Below are 20997 nucleotides of genomic sequence, written 5' to 3' on the forward strand. Positions count from 1 at the left end.
GAGCTGTGACCACCTGTTTCTGATGCTATCAGTATAAGCCTCCAGGCCAGACGCAGGTCACAACTGCCACAGGAAAGGAAACAGTGATGAGGAAAAGGGGGGAGCTTGCAACTACCACCCATTATTCTGAGCATGGCCTCCCTGCCCCATCCTCTGGGTTGTTTTATTCACGTATTGGCTTACTCACATCCTAAGCCTGAATGTGACCCTCTAATTGAATCCAAAACTCAATGAACTGGCTTTGTATTTCCCACCTAATCCCAGATTCAGCAAGCGCTTCCTCTGCCCCGTGTATTTTTAGAAAAAGGCTACACAACACAAGAATTTAATTATAAATAACATTCCCAGTCAGAAAACAACTTAATGTTGTCTCCTGGGATCCAGGTTTCACACGTCAGGTGAAGGTTCCTAAATAATGTTTTTGCTTTCCTGCACTCACACTCACCTGGCTTTAGAATCTCTGTATATTTAGAAAGCAATGGACTTCCTTTCAGCACCTTGTGCACATAGAACTTCCGTGTGGTGTCTATTGGTTGAGAACTTGCCAACTGGTCACTATCTGAAACTGTTCTTTAACACTGAATAGAGTTTATTTAAAATGTGTATTCTGAGTGAATGACAGGGATAACTGTTCTCAGTTGGATCAGAGCTAAGTACATTGCTACGCATCCAGCCAAACTCTGCTGCCACTTTGCCCATGGTAAGAAGTTTAATAACACCAGGTTAAAGTCCAACAGGTTTATTTGGTAGCAAAAGCCACACAAGCTTTCGGAGCTCCAAGCCCCTTCTTCACCTGAAGAAGGGGCTTGGAGCTCCGAAAGCTTGTGTGGCTTTTGCTACCAAATAAACCTGTTGGACTTTAACCTGGTGTTGTTAAACTTCTTACTGTGTTTACCCCAGTCCAGCGCTGGCATCTCCACATCATGACTTTGCCCATGGCACAGTCATAATTCCCCTCCCCCCCGGTTATCAATGCTTCTCTACTCCACAAGCGCGACGATCTGTCTGCAGAGCAGCAACATTACTGAGGAGGAGAGGGAACAGGCGAGAGTTCATTACGTGATGTCAATCAGCTTTCAGAATAAGCACTAAGCCTCAGGGGTAACAGTTTTTACGCTGGACACCAGCTCTTCCTCACCATTCAACAGCCAGATCTCCACAACACTAATCTCACTGCCACACCTCTCCCACTGACTCCATCTCCACACCTCTCCCACTGACTCCATCACCACAGCTCTCCCACTGACTCCATCGCCACACCTCTCCCACTGACTCCATCGCCACACCTCTCCCACTGACTCCATCTCTACACCTCTCCCACTGACTCCATCACCACACCTCTCCCACTGACTCCATCTCCACACCTCTCCCACTGACTCCATCTCCACACCTCTCCCACTGACTCCATCTCCACACCTCTCCCACTGACTCCATCACCACACCTCTCCCACTGACTCCATCTCCACACCTCTCCCACTGACTCCATCGCCACACCTCTCCCACTGACTCCATCTCCACACCTCTCCCACTGACTCCATCTCCACACCTCTCCCACTGACTCCATCTCCACACCTCTCCCACTGACTCCATCACCACACCTCTCCCACTGACTCCATCTCCACACCTCTCCCACTGACTCCATCGCCACACCTCTCCCACTGACTCCATCTCCACACCTCTCCCACTGACTCCATCGCCACACCTCTCCCACTGACTCCATCTCCACACCTCTCCCACTGACTCCATCTCCACACCTCTCCCACTGACTCCATCTCCACACCTCTCCCACTGACTCCATCTCCACACCTCTCCCACTGACTCCATCGCCACACCTCTCCCACTGACTCCATCGCCACACCTCTCCCACTGACTCCATCGCCACACCTCTCCTGTCCATCTCCACTCATCGCCGACTACCCACTGACCATGGTGCACGTCTCTTCCTCTTCTCTCCCTCTGCGCCTCAAACTCCTCCTTCCCTCTGCACCCCCAGCCCTCTCCCTCCCTCTGTGCTCCCAGCCCCCTCCCTCCCTCTGTGGCCCCAGCCCCCTCTCCCTCCCTGCATTCCCAACCCCTCTCCCTCCACCTGCCCACTCAGCCCCCTCTCCCTCCCTCAGTGCCTCCAGACTCTCTCACTCCCACCTTCTGCACCCTCAGTTCCCTCTCAGTCCCGAAGCAGCCCGAGACTCCACTCCCTCCCTCTGCCTTCCAAACCCTCTTCCTCCCGTGATGCCGCTACGTGCCTCACTCATGCTGTGCCAACTGTTCCCTCCTCTCTGCTCTACATCACCAGCCTCCTTTCTCTCCTGTTGCACTACCAGCCATCAGCAACCCCTCCCTCACACACGCACACATCATCTTACAAGCTCCTTCCCCCCAATTGCTACTTTCTCCACCTTCTGTTTATCTCACAAGAGGCTTGGATCCCAGAGTGAACTGTGTCTGGACCCAATCTCCCACTGGTACGAATGATCTCAAATGGAAACAGGATTACTCCCCACTGCTGCAGTAACAGATCCAGGATTACTCCCCACTGCTGCAGTAACAGATCCAGGATTACTCCCCACTGCTGCAGTAACAGATCCAGGATTACTCCCCACTGCTGCAGTAACAGATCCAGGATTACTCCCCACTGCTGCAGTAACAGATCCAGGATTACTCCCACTGCTGCAGTAACAGATCCAGGATTACACAGACAACGCTGCCTCAGAGTGAAACAGCGTTGTACGATAGCTGAGCAGTTATACGGAAGTCAGTATCAGCTACCTCACAATCTGCTGATACATGTTATGGATTAGAATAGGTAGCCATTGAAGAGCTGGGTCTGCATCAGAACTGAGTGGCCAGATGTCCTCTCTCTGTGCTGTAATCTCAATGATCCTACGCATTGCCTGATTGGGTAGTGCAATTATGAGTTACATATAAAGTGCCTACTTGAAGAAATATTTCCACAACAAACTGCTCCAAAGATTTCTTTACCTGATTAAAATCTGCATATTGAAAACCACTGTGTTTAAACATCACGTGATCATAAGATATCCAAGTGGCAGGAGATCGAATATGGAGACAGATCAACTAAATCAGAAAGCTAGCCACATAATCAGTTATTAACCTAACAGGTTCCTCAATCATCACCGTTACTGCAAAATGGATTAGGGAGTTCGCAGTGGAATATAGTAGCTGTATGTGACAACTAGAAGTACAATCCCACTGCACAACCCCACAAAGCTGGAACATGGTCTTAGCATTGCTGGGTACCCTTTGGGAGGAGGGCAAACTTAAATGAGCTGAAACAAAGGACGCATTTTATTACCTATTCCTTGGGGTAGCCTCTCGCTATTGGAACTATCACACTACCTTCATTTCTCTAATGCTTCTGTCCAATGCCTGACAGGGATGATCTTTTGCATTATCTAATCCCCTGGTCCGGATGGGATTTATCCAAGGATTCTCTGGGAGGCAAGAGAAGTGATTGCAGCGCCTCTGGCTCTGATCTTCAGGTCGTCGTTGGCCTCTGGTATAGTACCAGAAGATTGGAGGTTAGCGAATGTTGTCCCATTGTTTAAGAAGGGGAACAGAGACTTCCCCGGGAATTATAGACCGGTGAGTCTCACTTCTGTTGTCGGCAAGATGTTGGAAAAAATTATAAGGGATAGGATTTATAGTTATTTGGAGAGTAATGAATTGATAGGTGATAGTCAGCATGGTTTTGTGGCAGGTGGGTCGTGCCTTACTAACATTATTGAGTTTTTTGAGAAAGTGACCAAGGAGGTGGATGGGGGCAAGGCAGTGGACGTGGTATATATGGATTTTAGTAAGGCGTTTGATAAGGTTCACCATGGTAGGCTTCTGCAGAAAATGCAGATGTATGGGATTGGGGGTGATCTAGGAAATTGGATCAGGAATTGGCTAGCGGATAGGAAACAGAGGGTGGTGGTTGATAGTAAATATTCATCATGGAGTGCGGTTACAAGTGGTGTACCTCAGGGATCTGTTTTGGGGCCACTGCTGTTTGTAATATTTATTAATGATCTGGATGAGGGTATAGTTGGGTGGATTAGCAAATTTGCTGATGACACCAAAGTCGGTGGTGTGGTAGACAGTGAGGAAGGGTGTCGTAGTCTGCAGGAAGACTTAGACAGGTTGCAAAGTTGGGCCGAGAGGTGGCGGATGGAGTTTAATGCGGAGAAGTGTGAGGTAATTCACTTTGGTAGGAATAACAGTTGTGTTGAGTATAGGGCTAACGGGAGGACTTTGAATAGTGTGGAGGAGCAGAGGGATCTAGGTGTATGTGTGCATAGATCCCTGAAAGTTGGGAATCAAGTAGATAAGGTTGTTAAGAAGGCATATGGTGTCTTGGCGTTTATTGGTAGGGGGATTGAATTTAGGAGTCGTAGCGTTATGTTGCAACTGTACACAACTCTGGTGCGGCCGCACTTGGAGTACTGTGTGCAGTTCTGGTCCCCACATTACAGGAAGGATGTGGAGGCTTTGGAGAGGGTGCAGAGGAGGTTTACCAGGATGTTGCCTGGTATGGAGGGGAGATCCTATGAGGAGAGGCTGAGGGATTTGGGATTGTTTTCGCTGGAAAGGCGGCGGCTAAGAGGGGATCTTATTGAAACATATAAGATGATTAGAGGTTTAGATAGGGTGGATAGTGATAGCCTTTTTCCTCTGATGGAGAAATCCAGCACGAGGGGGCATGGCTTTAAATTGAGGGGGGGTAGTTATAGAACCGATGTCAGGGGTAGGTTCTTTACCCAGAGGGTGGTGAGGGATTGGAATGCCCTGCCAGCATCAGTAGTAAATGCGCCTAGTTTGGGGGCGTTTAAGAGATCCGTAGATAGGTTCATGGACGAAAAGAAATTGGTTTAGGTTGGAGGGTCACAGTTTTTTTTTAACTGGTCGGTGCAACATCGTGGGCCGAAGGGCCTGTTCTGCGCTGTAATGTTCTATGTTCTAACATTCTCCCAGTTCTCCACGAAGAGATCACAGGGGCAGAACGGTGGCATAGTGGGTTAGCGCTGCTGCCTCACAGCCTACTTGTGACACTAATAAATAAACCAGCTATTTGATCAATTCTTGTCTCTGTCTGAGGATACCTGTTTATTCCGTTTGCTATTAACTTTCTTCTAATATTGAAATGTTTTGTTGAAATTCCACACCAACCTCAGAATTACCTCCACTCTCAAGATTAGCGGAAAATCGAATTGTTCTGCTCAGACCACTATAATTTGCACCAAAACAAAACTCCAGCATCTTTTAAGGTTGCTGTCTGCAGTCCCCATTGCTGGAATTCTCCATCAGAAACCTGGGGCTGCAGTGACATTAGATGTCAGGAATGAGACACATTTTTCCAGCTCAACAATTGTCAAACTTTCAGCTGCCCCAGAAATGTCATACCCCAGTCACTGATCCTAGCTCCTTCCCTGGCTGCTCACAGAGTGTAGGTCCACATCATTTCTAACCCCGAGGTGATCAAAACCTTACAGACTTCCATGTCTGTAACATGACCTGTCTAAATACCTCACTCCTACATCACTGAATCCGTCATGGCCTGCCAATCGGCTGACTTCACTTCCTCCCGCCATCAATGAATCCTTCATCTACCCATATTTCTATCCCGCTCCCCCATACTGAATCATTCATTATCTTCCCGCAACCTTATCTCATACCCTCACCAACGAATCCTTCATCCCTCTCCCACATCCCTACGTCACTGAGGTGGTGACATAGTGGTATTGTCCCAGGGTTAATACTCTGGGGACCCAGGTTCAAATCCCACCATATGGCAGATGGTGAAATTTGAATTCAAGAAAAATCTGGAATTAAAATTCTAATGATGGCTATGAAACACTTGTCAATTGTCATAAAAACCTGTCTGGTTCACTGACATCCTTTAGGGACATGTGACCCACAGCAATGTGATTGACTTTAACTGCCCTCTGTAATGGCCTAGCAAGCCACTCAGTTTAAGGGATGGGCAACAAATGCTGGCCCAGCCAGCGCGGTCCACACTCCATGTAAGAATGGAAAAACCTCCTTAATAAATTAGACTATCATCCACACCAACACTCTGATTTCTCCATAAATTCAGGACCTTAGTCTCAGAATCGACTACATCACTTTCCATCTTGATGAAGAATTCTATCAGATTACAGACGCTCATTCCCAAGGGACATGGCACAAGTAGATTGCCAATTATTCCCCTCTCATCACACAATACCCAGTCTAGGACGGCCTGTTATGTCGTTGGTTCCTCAACGTATTTGTCCAGAAAACCATTCTGTACAACTCCAGGAATTCCTTCTCTACGGTAACGTTATTAATCTGATTTGCCCAAGCTATATATCTACCAGTAAACATTACCCAGAGTCACAGTTGCGTTCCCCATCCATCCAAATGCTTTTACTAATGTGCAGGAGATGGAAATCTCAGCTGGTGTGCGATATTTCCCATACTCTGCACCTGGAAAACTGAAAGTGTTTCAATGGGCTGCAACAAAAAGTACCTTCAATGTTATCACAGGAACCTCATGTAATTACTAGGCCTCAATCACATACTCCAGATTATCACTCAGACTGAGGACACAGAAAATAAACCTAACATTCAGCTGATACACTGCCCAGACCCACAACAGAGTCTGTGGAGACAGCTCGACTCAACGGCAGTTGGAGCCTGACCAGGCAGGGGCTGTGTTCCTCAAAGGAAATTCAAGAGTCAAGGACAAAGATATGCTGGACAGCTGCTCTGTTTGTTGAGACCCCAGGTAGCTGTACCCCTTCCCCTCCCTCTTCCTTCCTTCAGCCCCCTCAGCTTCAGGGATGATAGATAAACATCTGGAAGCTGATATATGTAATGATCTGGTAAAGTGGCCATTATAAATTGAGAGAGAGATTCAGGTATTGACACAGTAAAGATCCCCATTGTGGGAACCAAATAACACTGCTATTGAAACTGGTCAAACTGTACCAAACTTGGCAGGAACAAATTATAATTAACTACAGGCTCCAAAACTTTTTTTATATTGTGTTTGTCTTTGCAGAGAATCATGCCCCAAAACTTTTGCATAGCCAAGAGGATTTTATTTCTTTGACAAAGATTTGATAGAAAATCATTTAAAAAGCACAGTATCAATAATATAGGGCCTTTAATCTAATGTAGAGTCGCAAAGCTTTTAAATCAGTATTATATGACTGAGTGAACATAAGAGAAGACTTTATGACTCCCCCTTATCTAACTGAATAGGATTAGTCTCATATACAGTGTGTAGAATCTCACTTTGAGCTCCACTCACAAATCTATCTCTGCATCCATCCAGCTTCGAGGGCCTTTGAATGATTTTTCAGGTCTCAACAAATTTATAATTGAAACAATATCATTGTAATTGAATGAAAATTAGCTGTAAAGAAATGCCAAAGATTCCACATTGCACAAAATAAATATTTCACTGTCTGTGAAATGAGAAATCCTGACAGATATGTTTACAAACCTTTTATCTGATTTTATATTCATTAAGGAATGTGTATTGGAAAGTATTATTGTGCCCTTATAGGTCTAAAAGTAAGATAATCTCTAGTTTCACTTCATGCTCAATTACCTGGATTAAATGCACTTTCACATTTTAAATTCTAATGCACTTAATTTTGATGATGGAATCTGACAACACACGAGGCCATTCAGCCCAGAAAGTTCGCTCTTTGAATGAACTACCCAATTAGACCCACACTACATGCTTTTCCCCCATAGCCCTGTAAATGTTTCCTTTTCATGCACCCAGTTCCATTTTGAAAGTTATTATTGAATCTGCTCCTTTCAGGCAGCACATTCCAGTTCACAACAACTTGCTGTGGAAAATAATGGTCCTCATCTCCCTTCTGGTTCGATGTATCCCATGTTCCTAATGGTACAGACTGCCAAATGTAGAGTGCCAAATCAAATTACAATACAAAAGAGGAGTTGACGGTATGATCAAAGCAAAACATTGAGTAAAAGACAGCATGGGCGAGGACTATGTCATGAGTGGATTGTTAAATGATTATTTTGGCCTCTGTATTGATTAGTGCTGGCAATGTTGCTGCTCCGAGTGATGTGGCTGAATCAGACGTGGATACAGCTGAAATTCCAGCTATCGTGAACAAATTGGGACAGAGACTGAAGAGGAGGCAGAGAGAATACCGCTGTAAATTCCGAGAGGAGTGAGAGCATAGAAGCAATGCTACGTGGGAAAATTTGCAAGGTGTCCTTGTTAATATAAAGTTGGATGGTCAGTTTCTGCTATGTTGGTGTGTCCAGTTCTGAGAATAACCAGCAAAAGTCACCAACCAGGCAACTCATTGCCACGAGGTCAGTGACCAATCCCCTGGGTAATAACATCAGTGAAACTTGTCCATAGGTTTGATCCATACTTGAAACTTGATCCATAGGTTTCCTGCCTGGGAACTCAGTTAAAACTTACCCCAATTTACAAAATTCTAATCTTTATAGAGTTGAAATGAATGGACCTGGAATGTCTTTAGTAAGAAAATACTTCAGCCTGCTTTACAGGAGATGATTCCGGATGATAAAGGATAAATGTAATGGATAAAAGGAGTAAGGCTTCACAATAACTAGGAATTCCTTGAGGATGCAAGGTTATTGTAATCGTGTCATGTCATGTGTCTATATCCTCAGAAAACTCTTGTTGAGGCCCGACACAAAAGATTTACGACTAAAGTAAAAATTCATGGGATGAAGGAGGTCTCTGTAAACTGGATAATTACTTGCCCAGATAATGGGAAATAATATATTCAAACTACAAGGACTCATTTGACAAACTGTACTAACCTCAGGGAAAGCAATGATTATTAAGATGTGGGGATTGTTCAAAGAGACTGAGTAGCTGACTTTATAGTACATTCTAATAGTTTACTTCACTGAATTTCTCAATTGTAAATTTGTACTTTCTATCTCCTTTTTAAAAAGTACACCAACACATTGCTAACAAAGAACATAGAAAAAATACAGCACAAACAGGCCCTTCGGCCCACAAGTTGCGCCGGTCATGTCCCTACCTACCTAGGCTTATATATAGGCTTACCTATAACCCTCAATCCTATTCAGTCCCATGTACTCATCCAGAAGTCTCTTAAAAGACCCTATCGAGTTTGCCTCCACCACCACTGACGGCAGCCGATTCCACTCACCCACCACCCTCTGAGTGAAAAACTTACCCCTGACATTTCCTCTGTACCTACTCCCCAGCACCTTAAACCTGTGTCCTCTCGTAGCAGCCATTTCAGCCCTGGGAAAAAGCTTCCGAGAATCCACCCGATCTATACCTCTCAACATCTTGTACACCTCTATCAGGTCACCTCTCATCCTTCGTCTCTCCAAGGAGAAAAGACCGAGCTCCCTCAGCCTATCCTCATAAGGCATGCCAACCAATCCAGGCAACATCCTTGTAAATCTTCTCTGCACCCTTTCAATCATTTCCACATCCCTCCTGTAATGAGGCGACCAGAACTGAGCACTGTACTCCAAGTGGGGTCTGACGAGGGTCTTATAAAGCTGCATCATTATCTCCCGACTCCTCAACTCAATCCCTTGATTGATGAAGGCCAGTACACCATACGCCTTCTTAACCACCTCCTCTACCTGCGAGGCCGATTTAAGAGTCCTATGGACCCGGACCCCAAGGCCCTTCTGATCCTCTACACTACTAAGAGTCTTACCCTTGATATTATACTCCTTCATCCCATTTGACCTGCCAAAATGGACCACTACACATTTATCTGGGTTGAAGTCCATCTGCCACTTCTCCGCCCAGTCTTGCATCCTATCTATGTCACGCTGCAGCTTCTGACATCCCTCCAAACTATCCATAACACCACCAACCTTCATGTCGTCAGCAAACTTACCAACCCATCCCTCCACTTCTTCATCCAGGTCATTTATGAAAATGACAAACAGCAAGGGTCCCAGAACAGATCCCTGGGGCACTCCACTGGTGACCAACCTCCATTCAGAAAAAGACCCGTCTATAACCACTCTCTGCCTTCTGCAGGCAAGCCAGTTCTGAATCCACAAGGCAACAGCCCCTTGGATCCCATGCCCTCTCACTTTCTCGAGAAGTCTTGCATGGGGGACCTTATCGAACGCCTTGCTGAAGTCCATGTAAACCACATCTACCGCTTTTCCTTCGTCAATGTGTTTAGTCACATTTTCAAAGAACTCCACCAGGCTCGTAAGGCACGATTTGCCTTTGACAAAGCCGTGCTGACTACTTTTGAGCATACTAAACTTCTCTAAATGTTCATAAATCCTGTCCCTCAGGATCTTCTCCATCAACTTACCAACCACTGAGGTTAGACTCACCGGTCGGTAATTTCCTGAGCTATCCCTATACCCTTTCTTGAATATAGGAACCACATCCGCAATCCTCCGGAACCTCTCCCATTTCCATCGACGACACAAAGATCATCACCAGAGGCTCTGCAATCTCTTCCCTCGCCTCCCACAGTAACCTGGGGTACATCCCATCCGGTCCCGGCGACTTATCTATCTTGATGCTATTCAAAATTTCCAACACATCCTCTTTCTTAATGTCCACATACTCAATCTTTTCAGTCCACCTCAATCGTGTAGTACAACCACCCAGGTCTTTTTCCACCGTGAATACAGAGGTAAAATATTCATTAAACACCTCTGCTATTTCTTCCGGTTCTGTACAGACTTTCTCACCTTCACCTTTTATAGGTCCTATTCCTTCACATCTCATCCTTTTACTCTTCACATATTTATAGAACGCCTTAGGGTTCTCCTTAATCTTACCTGCCAAGGCCTTCTCGTGACCCCTTCTGGCTCTTCTAATTTCTTTCTTAAGTCCCTTCCTACAAGCTGTATACTCATCTAGATCCCTATCATCGCCTAGCTCTCTGAACCTTTTGTACGCTTTCCTTTTCTTTTTGACTAGGTTCAGCGCAGCTTTGGTGCACCACGGTTCCCGTAACCTACCAACACCTCACTGTCTCATCGGAACGTTGTCATGCAGAACTCCAGACAAACATTCCTTGAAAATCTGCCACCTTACTTCAGTACTTTTCCTCGAGAATGCCTCCTTCTAATTTACACCTCTAATCTCCTGCCTGATGGCTTCATATTTCTCCTTACTCCAGATAAACACTTTCCTAGCTTGCCTGATCCTATCTCTTTCCAATGCTAGGGTAAAGGAGATAGAGTTATGATCACTATCCCCAAAATGCTCCTCCACTGAGAGATCCGACACCTGTCCAGGCTCATTAGCCAGTACCAGATCGAGTACAGCCTCTCCTCTTGTAGGCTTATCCACATGCTGTGTCAGGAAACCCTCCTGAACACACCTAACAAACTCCTCCCCATCCAAACCCCTTACCCTAGGGATATTCCAATCGATGTTTGGGAAATTAAAGTCTCCCATCACGACAACCCTGTTATTCCTACATCTCTCCAGGATCTGTTTCCCTATCTGCTCCTCAACATCCCTGTTACTATTGGGCGGCCTGTAGAAAACACACAGCAAAGTTATCGACCCCCTCCCACTCCGAACTTCCACCCACACAGAGACTCTGTAGACAATCCCTCCACGGCTTCCACCTTCTCTACAGCTGTGACACTATCCCTGATCAGCAGTGCCACTCCCCCCCCTCTTTTGCCTCCCTCTCTGTTAAGATGGCACCAATCGCAAACTGAGACTGATGCCAATATTGCAGAGTACAAATTGCTAATACAGAGGGAACAGTGACCAAAGCAAATGAGTTGGTGAATTTCGATTCATTTCACAGAGCACATGAATCCAAATCTGTACCTGCTGTCTCGAGTACAACTCCAAATATCTCTTATAACAGGCACCAATTAACCGGCTCATTGTTCCATATAGCCTTTTCACAAGAATTTGTTGCTTTCAATTCTGCCATCAGCTATTGCTATTACCACTGGTTTTGTACGGGGCTCAGGAACACATGATGGCATGTGGGGTGTGCACAGATGGGACAAAAGTATTGTTGGGTCAGCATACAGACAGATGTGGTTTACCAAGAAACACAATTCTGTTTTACAGGGGTATAAAAGGTGCATATATTACGAAAGGGTTAAGCTTGAAAGCAGAATTATAAGGTAATGAACAATACTGTATAGACTGCCATGCAAAGTCAGCTTAGGTGTCATCTGCAAACTTGGAAATATTGCATTTAATCCCCACATCCAAATCATTGAGATAGATTTGTGAAAAACCAGGCCCAACCACTGATCCTTGCGATACCAAGTAGAGTTTGATGAGAACCAGTGGATGTGGTTTATTTAGACTTTCAGAAGGCTTTCGACAAGGTCTCATATAACAGACTACTATGTAAAGTTAAAGCACATGGGATTGCAGATAATGTCTTGAGATGGATAGAAAGCTGGTTAGCAGACAGGAAGCAAAGAGTTGGCATAAATGGGTCTTTGAATGGCAGTCAGTGACTAGTGGGGTTCTGCAGGGATCTGTGTGAGGACCCCAACTGTTCACATTATATATTAATGATATGGAAGAGGGAACTGAATGTATTATCTCCAAATTTGCAGATGATACAAAGTTGGTTGAGAGGGTGAGCTGTGAGGAGGATGCAGAGATGCTTCAGCATGATCTGGACAGGCTGTGTGTGTGGGCATCTGCATGGCAGATGCAGTATAATGTGGATAAATGTGAGGTTATCCACTTTGGTAGCAATAATAGGAAGACAGATTATTATTTGAATGGATGTAAATTGAGAGAGGTGGATACTCAGCGAGACCTTGGAGTCCTCGTGCATCAGTGGCTGAAAGTAAGCGCGCAGGTACAGCAGGCAGTAAAGAAGGCAAATGGTATGTTTGAAATGGCTGTTTAAAAAAGGAAATAGACAAAAGGCGGGTAACTACAGGCCGGTCAGCTTAACGTCTGTAGTTGGGAAAATGCTGGAATCCATCATCAAAGAAGAAATAGCAGGCCACTGGATAAGAATGGTTCGATTAAGTAGACACAGCATGGATTCATGAGGGGAAAGTCGTGCTTGACAAACTTGTTGGATTTTTATGAAGATGTGACTAGTGCGGTTGACGGAGGGGAACCGGTGGATGCGGTGTTTTTGGATTTCCAAAAGGCGTTTGATAAGGTGCCTCACAAAAGGTTGCTGAAGAAGATTGGGTCACACGGAGTTGTGGGTAGGGTGTTAGCGTGGATTGGGGATTGGCTAGCCGACAGGAAGCAGAGAGTCGGAATAAATGGGTGCTTTTCTGGTTGGCAGATGGTAACTAGTGGCGTGCCGCAGGGATCGGTACTGGGGCCTCAACTATTTACCATTTATATAGACGATCTGGAGGAGGGTACTGAGTGTAGGGTAACAAAGTTTGCTGACGACACAAAGATAAGTGGAAAAGTGAATCGTGTGGAGGGCGTAGAAGGTCTGCAGAGAGATTTGGACAGGCTGAGTGAGTGGGCGAGGATCTGGCAGATGGAGTATAACGTTGACAAATGCGAGGTTATTCACTTTGGAGGAAATAATAACAAATTGGATTATTATCTAAATGGAAAAAAATTACAACATGCTACTGTGCAGAGGGACCTGGGGGTCCTTGTGCATGAGACTCAAAAACCCAGTCTGCAGGTGCAACAGGTAATTAAGAAGGCAAATGGGATGTTGGCCTATATCGCAAGGGGGATAGAATATAAAAGCAGAGATGTCTTGCTGCATCTGTACAGGGCATTGGTGAGGCCATAGCTGGAATACTGTGTGCAGTATTGGTCCCCTTATTTGTGGAAGGATATATTGGCCTTGGAGGGAGTGCAGAGAAGGTTCACCAGGTTGATACCAGAGATGAGGGGTGTTGATTATGAGGAGAGACTGAGCAGATTGGGTTTGTACTTGTTGGAGTTTAGAAGGCTGCGGGGGGATCTTATGGAGACCTATAAGATAATGGAGGGGCTGGAGAGGGTAGAGGTGGAGAGATTCTTTCCACTTAGAAAGGAAACTAGAACTAGAGGGCACAGCCTCAAAATATAGGGGGGTCGGTTTAGGACAGAGTTGAGGAGGAACCTCTTCTCTCAGAGGGTGGTGAATCTCTGGAATTCTCTGCCCACTGAAGTGGTGGAGGCTACCTCGTTGAATATGTTTAAATCACGGATAGATGGATTCCTGATCGGTAAGGGAATTAGGGGTAATAAGGATCAGGTGGGTAAGTGGAACTGATCCACTTCAGATCAGCCATGATCTTATTGAATGGCGGGACAGGCTCGAGGGGCTAGATGACCTACTCCTGCTCCTATTTCTTATGTTATGTTCTTTGGCCTTCATAGGAAGAGGATTTGAGTATAGGAATAGAGATGTTTTGCTGCAATTGTACAGAGCGTTGGTGAGGCCACACCTGGAGTAGTGTGTGCAGTTTTGAACAAAAGAACAAAGAACAGTACAGCACAGGAACAGGCCCTTCGGCCCTCCAAACCTGTGCCGATTACGTTTACCGATCTAGACCAACCGCCTGTATCCCTCTATTCCCCATTTGTTCAAATGACTATCAAGATAAGTCTTAAATGTCACTAACATATCTGCCTCAATCACCTCACTTGGCAGTGCATTCCAGGCCCCCACCACCCTCTGTGTAAAAATACTTCCCTCACACATCTCCATTGAACCTTTCCCCCCTTATCTTGAACCCCTTGTAATTGTCATTTCTGCCCTGGGAAAAAGCTTCCAACTATTCACCCTATCCACACCCCTCATAATTTTATAAACTTCGATCAGATCGCCCCTCAGCCTCCGTCTTTCCAGGGAGAACAATCCCAGTTTATTCAATCTCTCCCCATAGCTAATACCCTCCATACCAGGCATCGTCCTGGTAAATCTTTTCTGTACTCTCTCCAAAGCCTCCACGTCCTTCTGGTAGTGTGGTGACCAGAATAGGACGCAGTATTCCAAATGTGGCCTAACCAATGTTTTATACAACTGTAACATAATTTGCCAACTTTTATACTCGATGCCCCGTCCAATGAAGGCAAATATGCGCTTTCTTCACCAGCTTTTCCACCTGTGTTGCCACTTTTAAGGATCAGTGGACCCCCAGATCTCTTTGGGTGTCCATCCTTTCTGAAATAAGGACATTTTGGTGTCCTTATCTGAGGACAGATGCCCTTGCTATAGAGGGAGTACGCCGAAGGTTTACCAGACTGGTTCCTGGGATGGAAGGTCTGTCATATGAGGAGACACTAAGTCGGTTAGGATTATATTCATTGAAGTTCAGAAGAGTGAGAGGGGATCTCATAGAAACTTACAAAATTCTAACAGGGTTAGAAAGGGTAGATTCAGAAAGAATCTTCCAGATGATGGGGGAATTCAGAACTAGGGGTCATAGTTAGAGGAGTTGGGCCTCTAGTTAGCAGTTGGGCCGCAGGGCCTGTTTCAATGCTATAAACCTCTATGACTTGCTCTTATATTCTATGCTTCGGCTAATAAAGGCAAGTATCACAAATGTTTTTTCATCATGGAACCCAAAGTGCCTTTGGTCCTCTGTACTTCCTAGCGTTCATCGTGTATTCCCTTGCCTTGTTAATCCTCCCAAAACGCATCACCTCTCAGGTTTCAGGGTTAAATTCCACTTGCCGCTGTTCTGCCCCTCTAATCAGCCCGTCTATATCATCCTGTAATCTGAGACTTTCCACCTCACTATTCACCACACCATCAATTTTCATGCCATCTGCAAACTCACTGATCATCCTCCCACATTCATGTCTCGATCATTAATGTACACTCCAAACAGCACTGATCCCTGTGGAACACCACTGGAAGAAGTCTAACAACACCAGGTTAAAGTCCAACAGGTTTATTTGGTAGCAAATGCCACTAGCTTTCGGAGCGCTGCTCCTTCGTCAGGTGGAGTGGGAGCCCCGCTCCGAAAGCTAGTGGCATTTGCTACCAAATAAACCTGTTGGACTTTAACCTGGTGTTGTTAGACTTATTACTGTGTTTACCCCAGTCCAACGCTGGCATCTCCACATCATGAACGCCACTGGACACATGCTTCCAGTCACAAAAACAACCTTCGACCATCACCCTCTGCATCCTGCCAATAAGCCAGTTTCGGATCCAATTTACAAAATGGCCCCGGACCCCACAGGCTCCTACCTTCTCCATCGGCCTCCCATCTGGGACCCATTCAAAAAGGCCCTCGCAGAAACCCCCGCTCCCTGACCCGTCCACTCCCTGACCCCCGCCCGCTCACTGATCCCCCCCGCTTACTGACCCGCCCCCGCTCCCTGACAACCCCGCCCACCGACCGACCCCCCCCCGCTCACTGACCCGCCCCCGCTCCCTGACAACCCCGCCCAATGACCGACCCCCCCCGCTCACTGACCCGCCCCCGCTCCCTGACAACCCCGCCCAATGACCGACCCCCCCCGCTCACTGACCTGCCCCCGCTCCCTGACACACCCGCCCACCGACCGACCTCCCCCCCGCTCACTGACCCGCCCCCGCTCACCGACCGACCCCCCCCCTCCGCTCCCTGACAACCTCGCCCACCGACCGACCAGCCCCCGCTCACTGACCCGCCCCCCGCTCACTGACACCCCCGCTCACCGACCGACCCCCCCCCCGCTCACTGACACCCCCGCTCACCGACCGACCGCCCCCCCGCTCGCTCACTGACCCACCCCGTTCCCTGACCCCCTCCACTCACTGACCCCCTCGCTTACTGACCGCCCCCCTCATTGGCCCCAACCCACTCACTGACCCGCCGCCCATTGACCCCCCTGCTCACTGGCCCCCCCCGCTCACCGACACTCCCTGCCCATCGACCCCCCCACTCACTGGCCCCTCCCCCGCTCACTGAGCCCTCCCCCGCTCACTGACCCCTCCCCCGCTCACTGACCCCTCCCCCCTCACTGACCCCTCCCCCGCTCACTGACCCCTCCCCTGCTCACTGACCCCTCCCCCGCTCACTGACCCCCAGCCACTCAAGGATTCGCCCGCTCACTGACTCCTCCCCTCCCCGCTCACCGACACTCCCCGCCCATCGACCCCCCACCCGCTGACCCCCCGCCCCGCTTACTGACCCTCCTACTCATTGACGAGTGATGCCGGAGGAGGAGAGCAGCGAGGGTCTTTGGGGAGGGTCTCTGGGGGAAGAGCAGGGAGGTCTCCGGGGGGAGTGCGGGTCCGGGGGGAGTGGGGGCTGAGTCTCCGGGGGAACTGCGGGCTCAGTCTCCGGGGGGAGTGCGGGTCCGGGGGGAGTGCGGGCTCAGTCTCCGGGGGGAGTGGGGGCTCAGTCTCCGGGGGAACTGCGGGCTCAGTCTCCGGGGGGAGTGCGGGTCCGGGGGAACTGCGGGCTCAGTCTCCGGGGGGAGTGCGGGTCCGGGGGGAGTGGGGGCTCAGTCTCCGGGGGGAGTGCGGGTCCGGGGGGAGTGGGGGCTCAGTCTCCGGGGGGAGTGGGGGCTCAGTCTCCGGGGGGAGTGGGGGCTCAGTCTCCGGGGGGAGTGGGGGCTCAGTCTCCGGGGGGAGTGGGGGCTCAGTCTCCGGGGGGAGTGGGGGCTCAGTCTCCGGGGGGAGTGGGGGCTCAGTCTCCGGGGGGAGTGGGGGCTCAGTCTCCGGGGGGAGTGGGGGCTCAGTCTCCGGGGGGAGTGGGGGCTCAGTCTCCGGGGGGAGTGGGGGCTCAGTCTCCGGGGGGAGTGGGGGCTCAGTCTCCGGGGGGAGTGGGGGCTCAGTCTCCGGGGGGAGTGGGGGCTCAGTCTCCGGGGGGAGTGGGGGCTCAGTCTCCGGGGGGAGTGGGGGCTCAGTCTCCGGGGGGAGTGGGGGCTCAGTCTCCGGGGGGAGTGGGGGCTCAGTCTCCGGGGGGCAGCAGCTTCTACAGTCATTTGAAACAACACCAGCATTGCAGCGGACCCAGTTTGGCAATTTCACCCCTACGCTTCTTGCATTTGCAGAACATCAGAGCTCTGGCTGCGGATTGGCTGTGGATCTGGCGGAACAGGTCCATGGAACCAGGAGAGGGAAACGACAAGGGAGAGGGTGCCACCTGGGGGGGAGGGTTTGAGAGGCCACAGTTTGGAGAGTTGGGGATAGAGGACAGATCACAACTCCGAGGTCAGGGAGGAGGAGAGGCCGTTTCAAATTGGTGCCAAACGAGTCCTATGGGAAACTACGCAATTTTTTTTTTTGCCCAACAAGATTACAGACCCATTAATTTACCGATGTTCGAATGAAACCATGTTACGCAACAGCGCAACATTAATGGAGGACTTACTGTATCCAGTCAAACATATTGAGGCAGCAGCAAATGTTCAGAGAAGCGTAACCAAGATAATTACTGATCTGATAGTACTGACCATCTATGGACAGAGGCTGACACCTCAGTGGAATCAAGCAAGAAAGAATGACTTTTATTAACCTAATTCCAACTGCAGGACATCCCAAAGTACTTTACAGTGATCTGATTTGAACAGTAGTCACTATTGCGATGTAATGTTAGGGGGTGTGTGTCAAGCAGCTGCTTAGAGGCATGGAGTCTAAGGAATGGACAGCTCTGAGATTAGATTCCAAACGTATTGAGTCCAGGTGGTGCACAGCCCTCAGCCAGGAACTCAGGCTTCCAAGTGGAAATGCTGAGTCCAGGCCGCCCTCGAGAATAACCACATGAAATGGAAACAAGGCAAGACGCATCAATCTATCTCACTCGTGTTGTTTTTTTGGGTTTAATACTGGCCCTTGTTGGGCTGCAAGTATTCTTCTACTGCCCTTTTAAACGAGCAATTTGCCCATTTCCTGTTTCATGGTTTTGACAGAGTTTTTATTTACTGTACTAGCAACAGCCTAAGTGTGAAGTAGCTACACTTTTAATTACACTTAGCTTGTGGCTTCCTTAGTCAATAACCACACCCACAGTAAATTCACATTCTAGATACAGGAGTAAAGTTTGCAAATTGTCGCACTGAGATTTGCATAGTGAATAGTCTGGAGAATGCCCAGCTGAATAACCTCAATCTGAGTGGTTCCCTGCTGTCAAGGGAATACACTGGATGAGGACAAATGTTTTTGGGAGCTTGCTCTGTCAAAACTGGCTGCTGCTTTTCCTGCATTTCATCAGTAACTACACTTCAAAAATACTTCATTGACTGGAAAGTGCCTTTGAGACATTCGGAAGTTATGAAAGGTACCATATCAATGCAAGCCTTTTGTTTCTTTATTCACCCCTGCCACCCCAGCATTCTCACCTGAGACCTCTAGAGGCCTTTAGCTGAGATCTGTGCATAATGAATTAAATAAAGGAAATTTAGGTTGTAATGTGATGAGTGAAACTTCAGCGTATAAAGAGTTAATGGAACTAAAGCTGGAACTAATCCTTTCAAAAATAAAAAATCAGTTCTAACCGGTGCACAGGTTAACAAAGTCAGTGATTGATTTTAATGATTTTAATACGAGACTCTGGGTCCTGAACAGGGAGTTAGAAATGAAAAAAACACATAACTAACTTGAATAAATGAGTCTTTGGGAGAAACAGTCTGAAAACATGTTTTTTCTGAATGGATAAATCTAGGAGAAAGCATCCGACGCTGTTGATATTAACATTTTAAAACATTTATCTTACTTTTAAAAGGTTAAGCTGGGTTTGGAAAAATAACTCAAGTCTGTTCAGGACCAAAGCCAAAGCCTCGAGGGCACACATGTGCATTCTCCCAAAAGGGTCTTTGGTTTGCCTATTTTATAACCAGCCCTGCATAGCACAAGAGTTTGAAGCATATGGCTAGACAGATGCTTCTGGCTTCTATTCAAGGCTGACAGAAATGAAAGAAAAAAAAGATGGAAAGTTTTTTTCCCCAGTGAAGAGCCTTGGGTACCTGGATTTTTTCTTGTCTGCGCTGCTGTTCGGCAAATCTTTTAGTTAGTGCTTGCTTTTTTGCCCTCAATTCCTTTATATCGTCCTCCCCTCCGCTGCCTTCAGGCTCAGAGTTCTGTCCCTCATATTCTTCAATGATGACATCTTCTTCCTGTGAACAAATGGTTGGCAATAGAACTAAAGTAAGGAACAGTGAAAAATGAGACTGCTACTAACACAATACAGCAAAGCGCTGCCATCTTCAATATTCCCTTCCATACATTAAACAAAAGCTCAGGAACACAGACCCAAGCCATGTCATATTCATGCCTCGCTGATTAATAATGCCTTGATAAGAATAGAAGCTGCCAGAAATCTAGATAAACATGGATTACCAATGCAGTCTGGTAGCTCGAATAAACTCCAAACCCAGCAGATTTCTAAATTCTAATTCTAATAATGACTGATATTTAAACATGCCTTGCCTGCTGAATAACCTCCATTAATTTTGTATCATGTTGTTAGACAGGCTTCAAGGCACGGCTTTGTGTCATCATAGTGCACCTCTGCTCAGGGAGTTCAAGCTGCACCAATGGGCATTGAACCACAAATGGCAAGCCACTGGGAAGGATCTGCTCCACTATCTCCCCAGCCTTAAGGAACTGCTTCCAAGTACTTCACCAACTCTGTGCAAAGACCAGGGTTCGATCATTCCATCCTTCACTCCATAAGAAGGAAAACCTTTCTTTTATGCTTCACATGGTTGCACAGCTCCGAGTCATTTACTCTCAAGAATTTGGTGTGCAGGTCAAACCTCTGGACACTATGACTGCCAGAGAGGCAAAGCTCTGGGTCTTACTAAGTGCCACAGCACGTTAGTCTGATGGAATATTAATTATACCACTATAATTCAGCAAATGTATTCAGCAAATGTAATCACAAAAGTCACTAAATGCCAGTAGAAAAATTTAAAGGGGTTTGTATAAAGCACAAGAAAACTAATGAGTCTACACATCAGTTTTTACCCCCAGCCTGTCCCCTATTTATAAATGGGGATTCATGCCAGCGTACAGTTCCATTGATTTGGGTGACCGTCAGCCCAGTAGCTCTCCTGCAGGTGAGAGGCCTGGACAGGAATAGCTGACCATCTGGTCAGGGTCTTCA

General features: G+C 47.4%; 1 protein-coding gene across 1 annotated transcript in view; it reads right to left on the reverse strand.

Moving 5' to 3' along the window:
• LOC144501164 (telomerase-binding protein EST1A-like) overlaps nt 1–20997 on the reverse strand; it is a 290259-nt gene that overhangs the window by 81143 nt on the left and 188119 nt on the right. Inside the window, exon 6 of the mRNA XM_078224572.1 lies at nt 19856–20005. Within this exon, the coding sequence (XP_078080698.1) occupies nt 19856–20005 (150 nt within the window). The remainder of the gene's footprint in view (nt 1–19855; nt 20006–20997) is intronic.

This window comes from Mustelus asterias, chromosome 12, assembly GCF_964213995.1.
Source record: "Mustelus asterias chromosome 12, sMusAst1.hap1.1, whole genome shotgun sequence".
Lineage (NCBI taxonomy): Eukaryota > Metazoa > Chordata > Chondrichthyes > Carcharhiniformes > Triakidae > Mustelus > Mustelus asterias.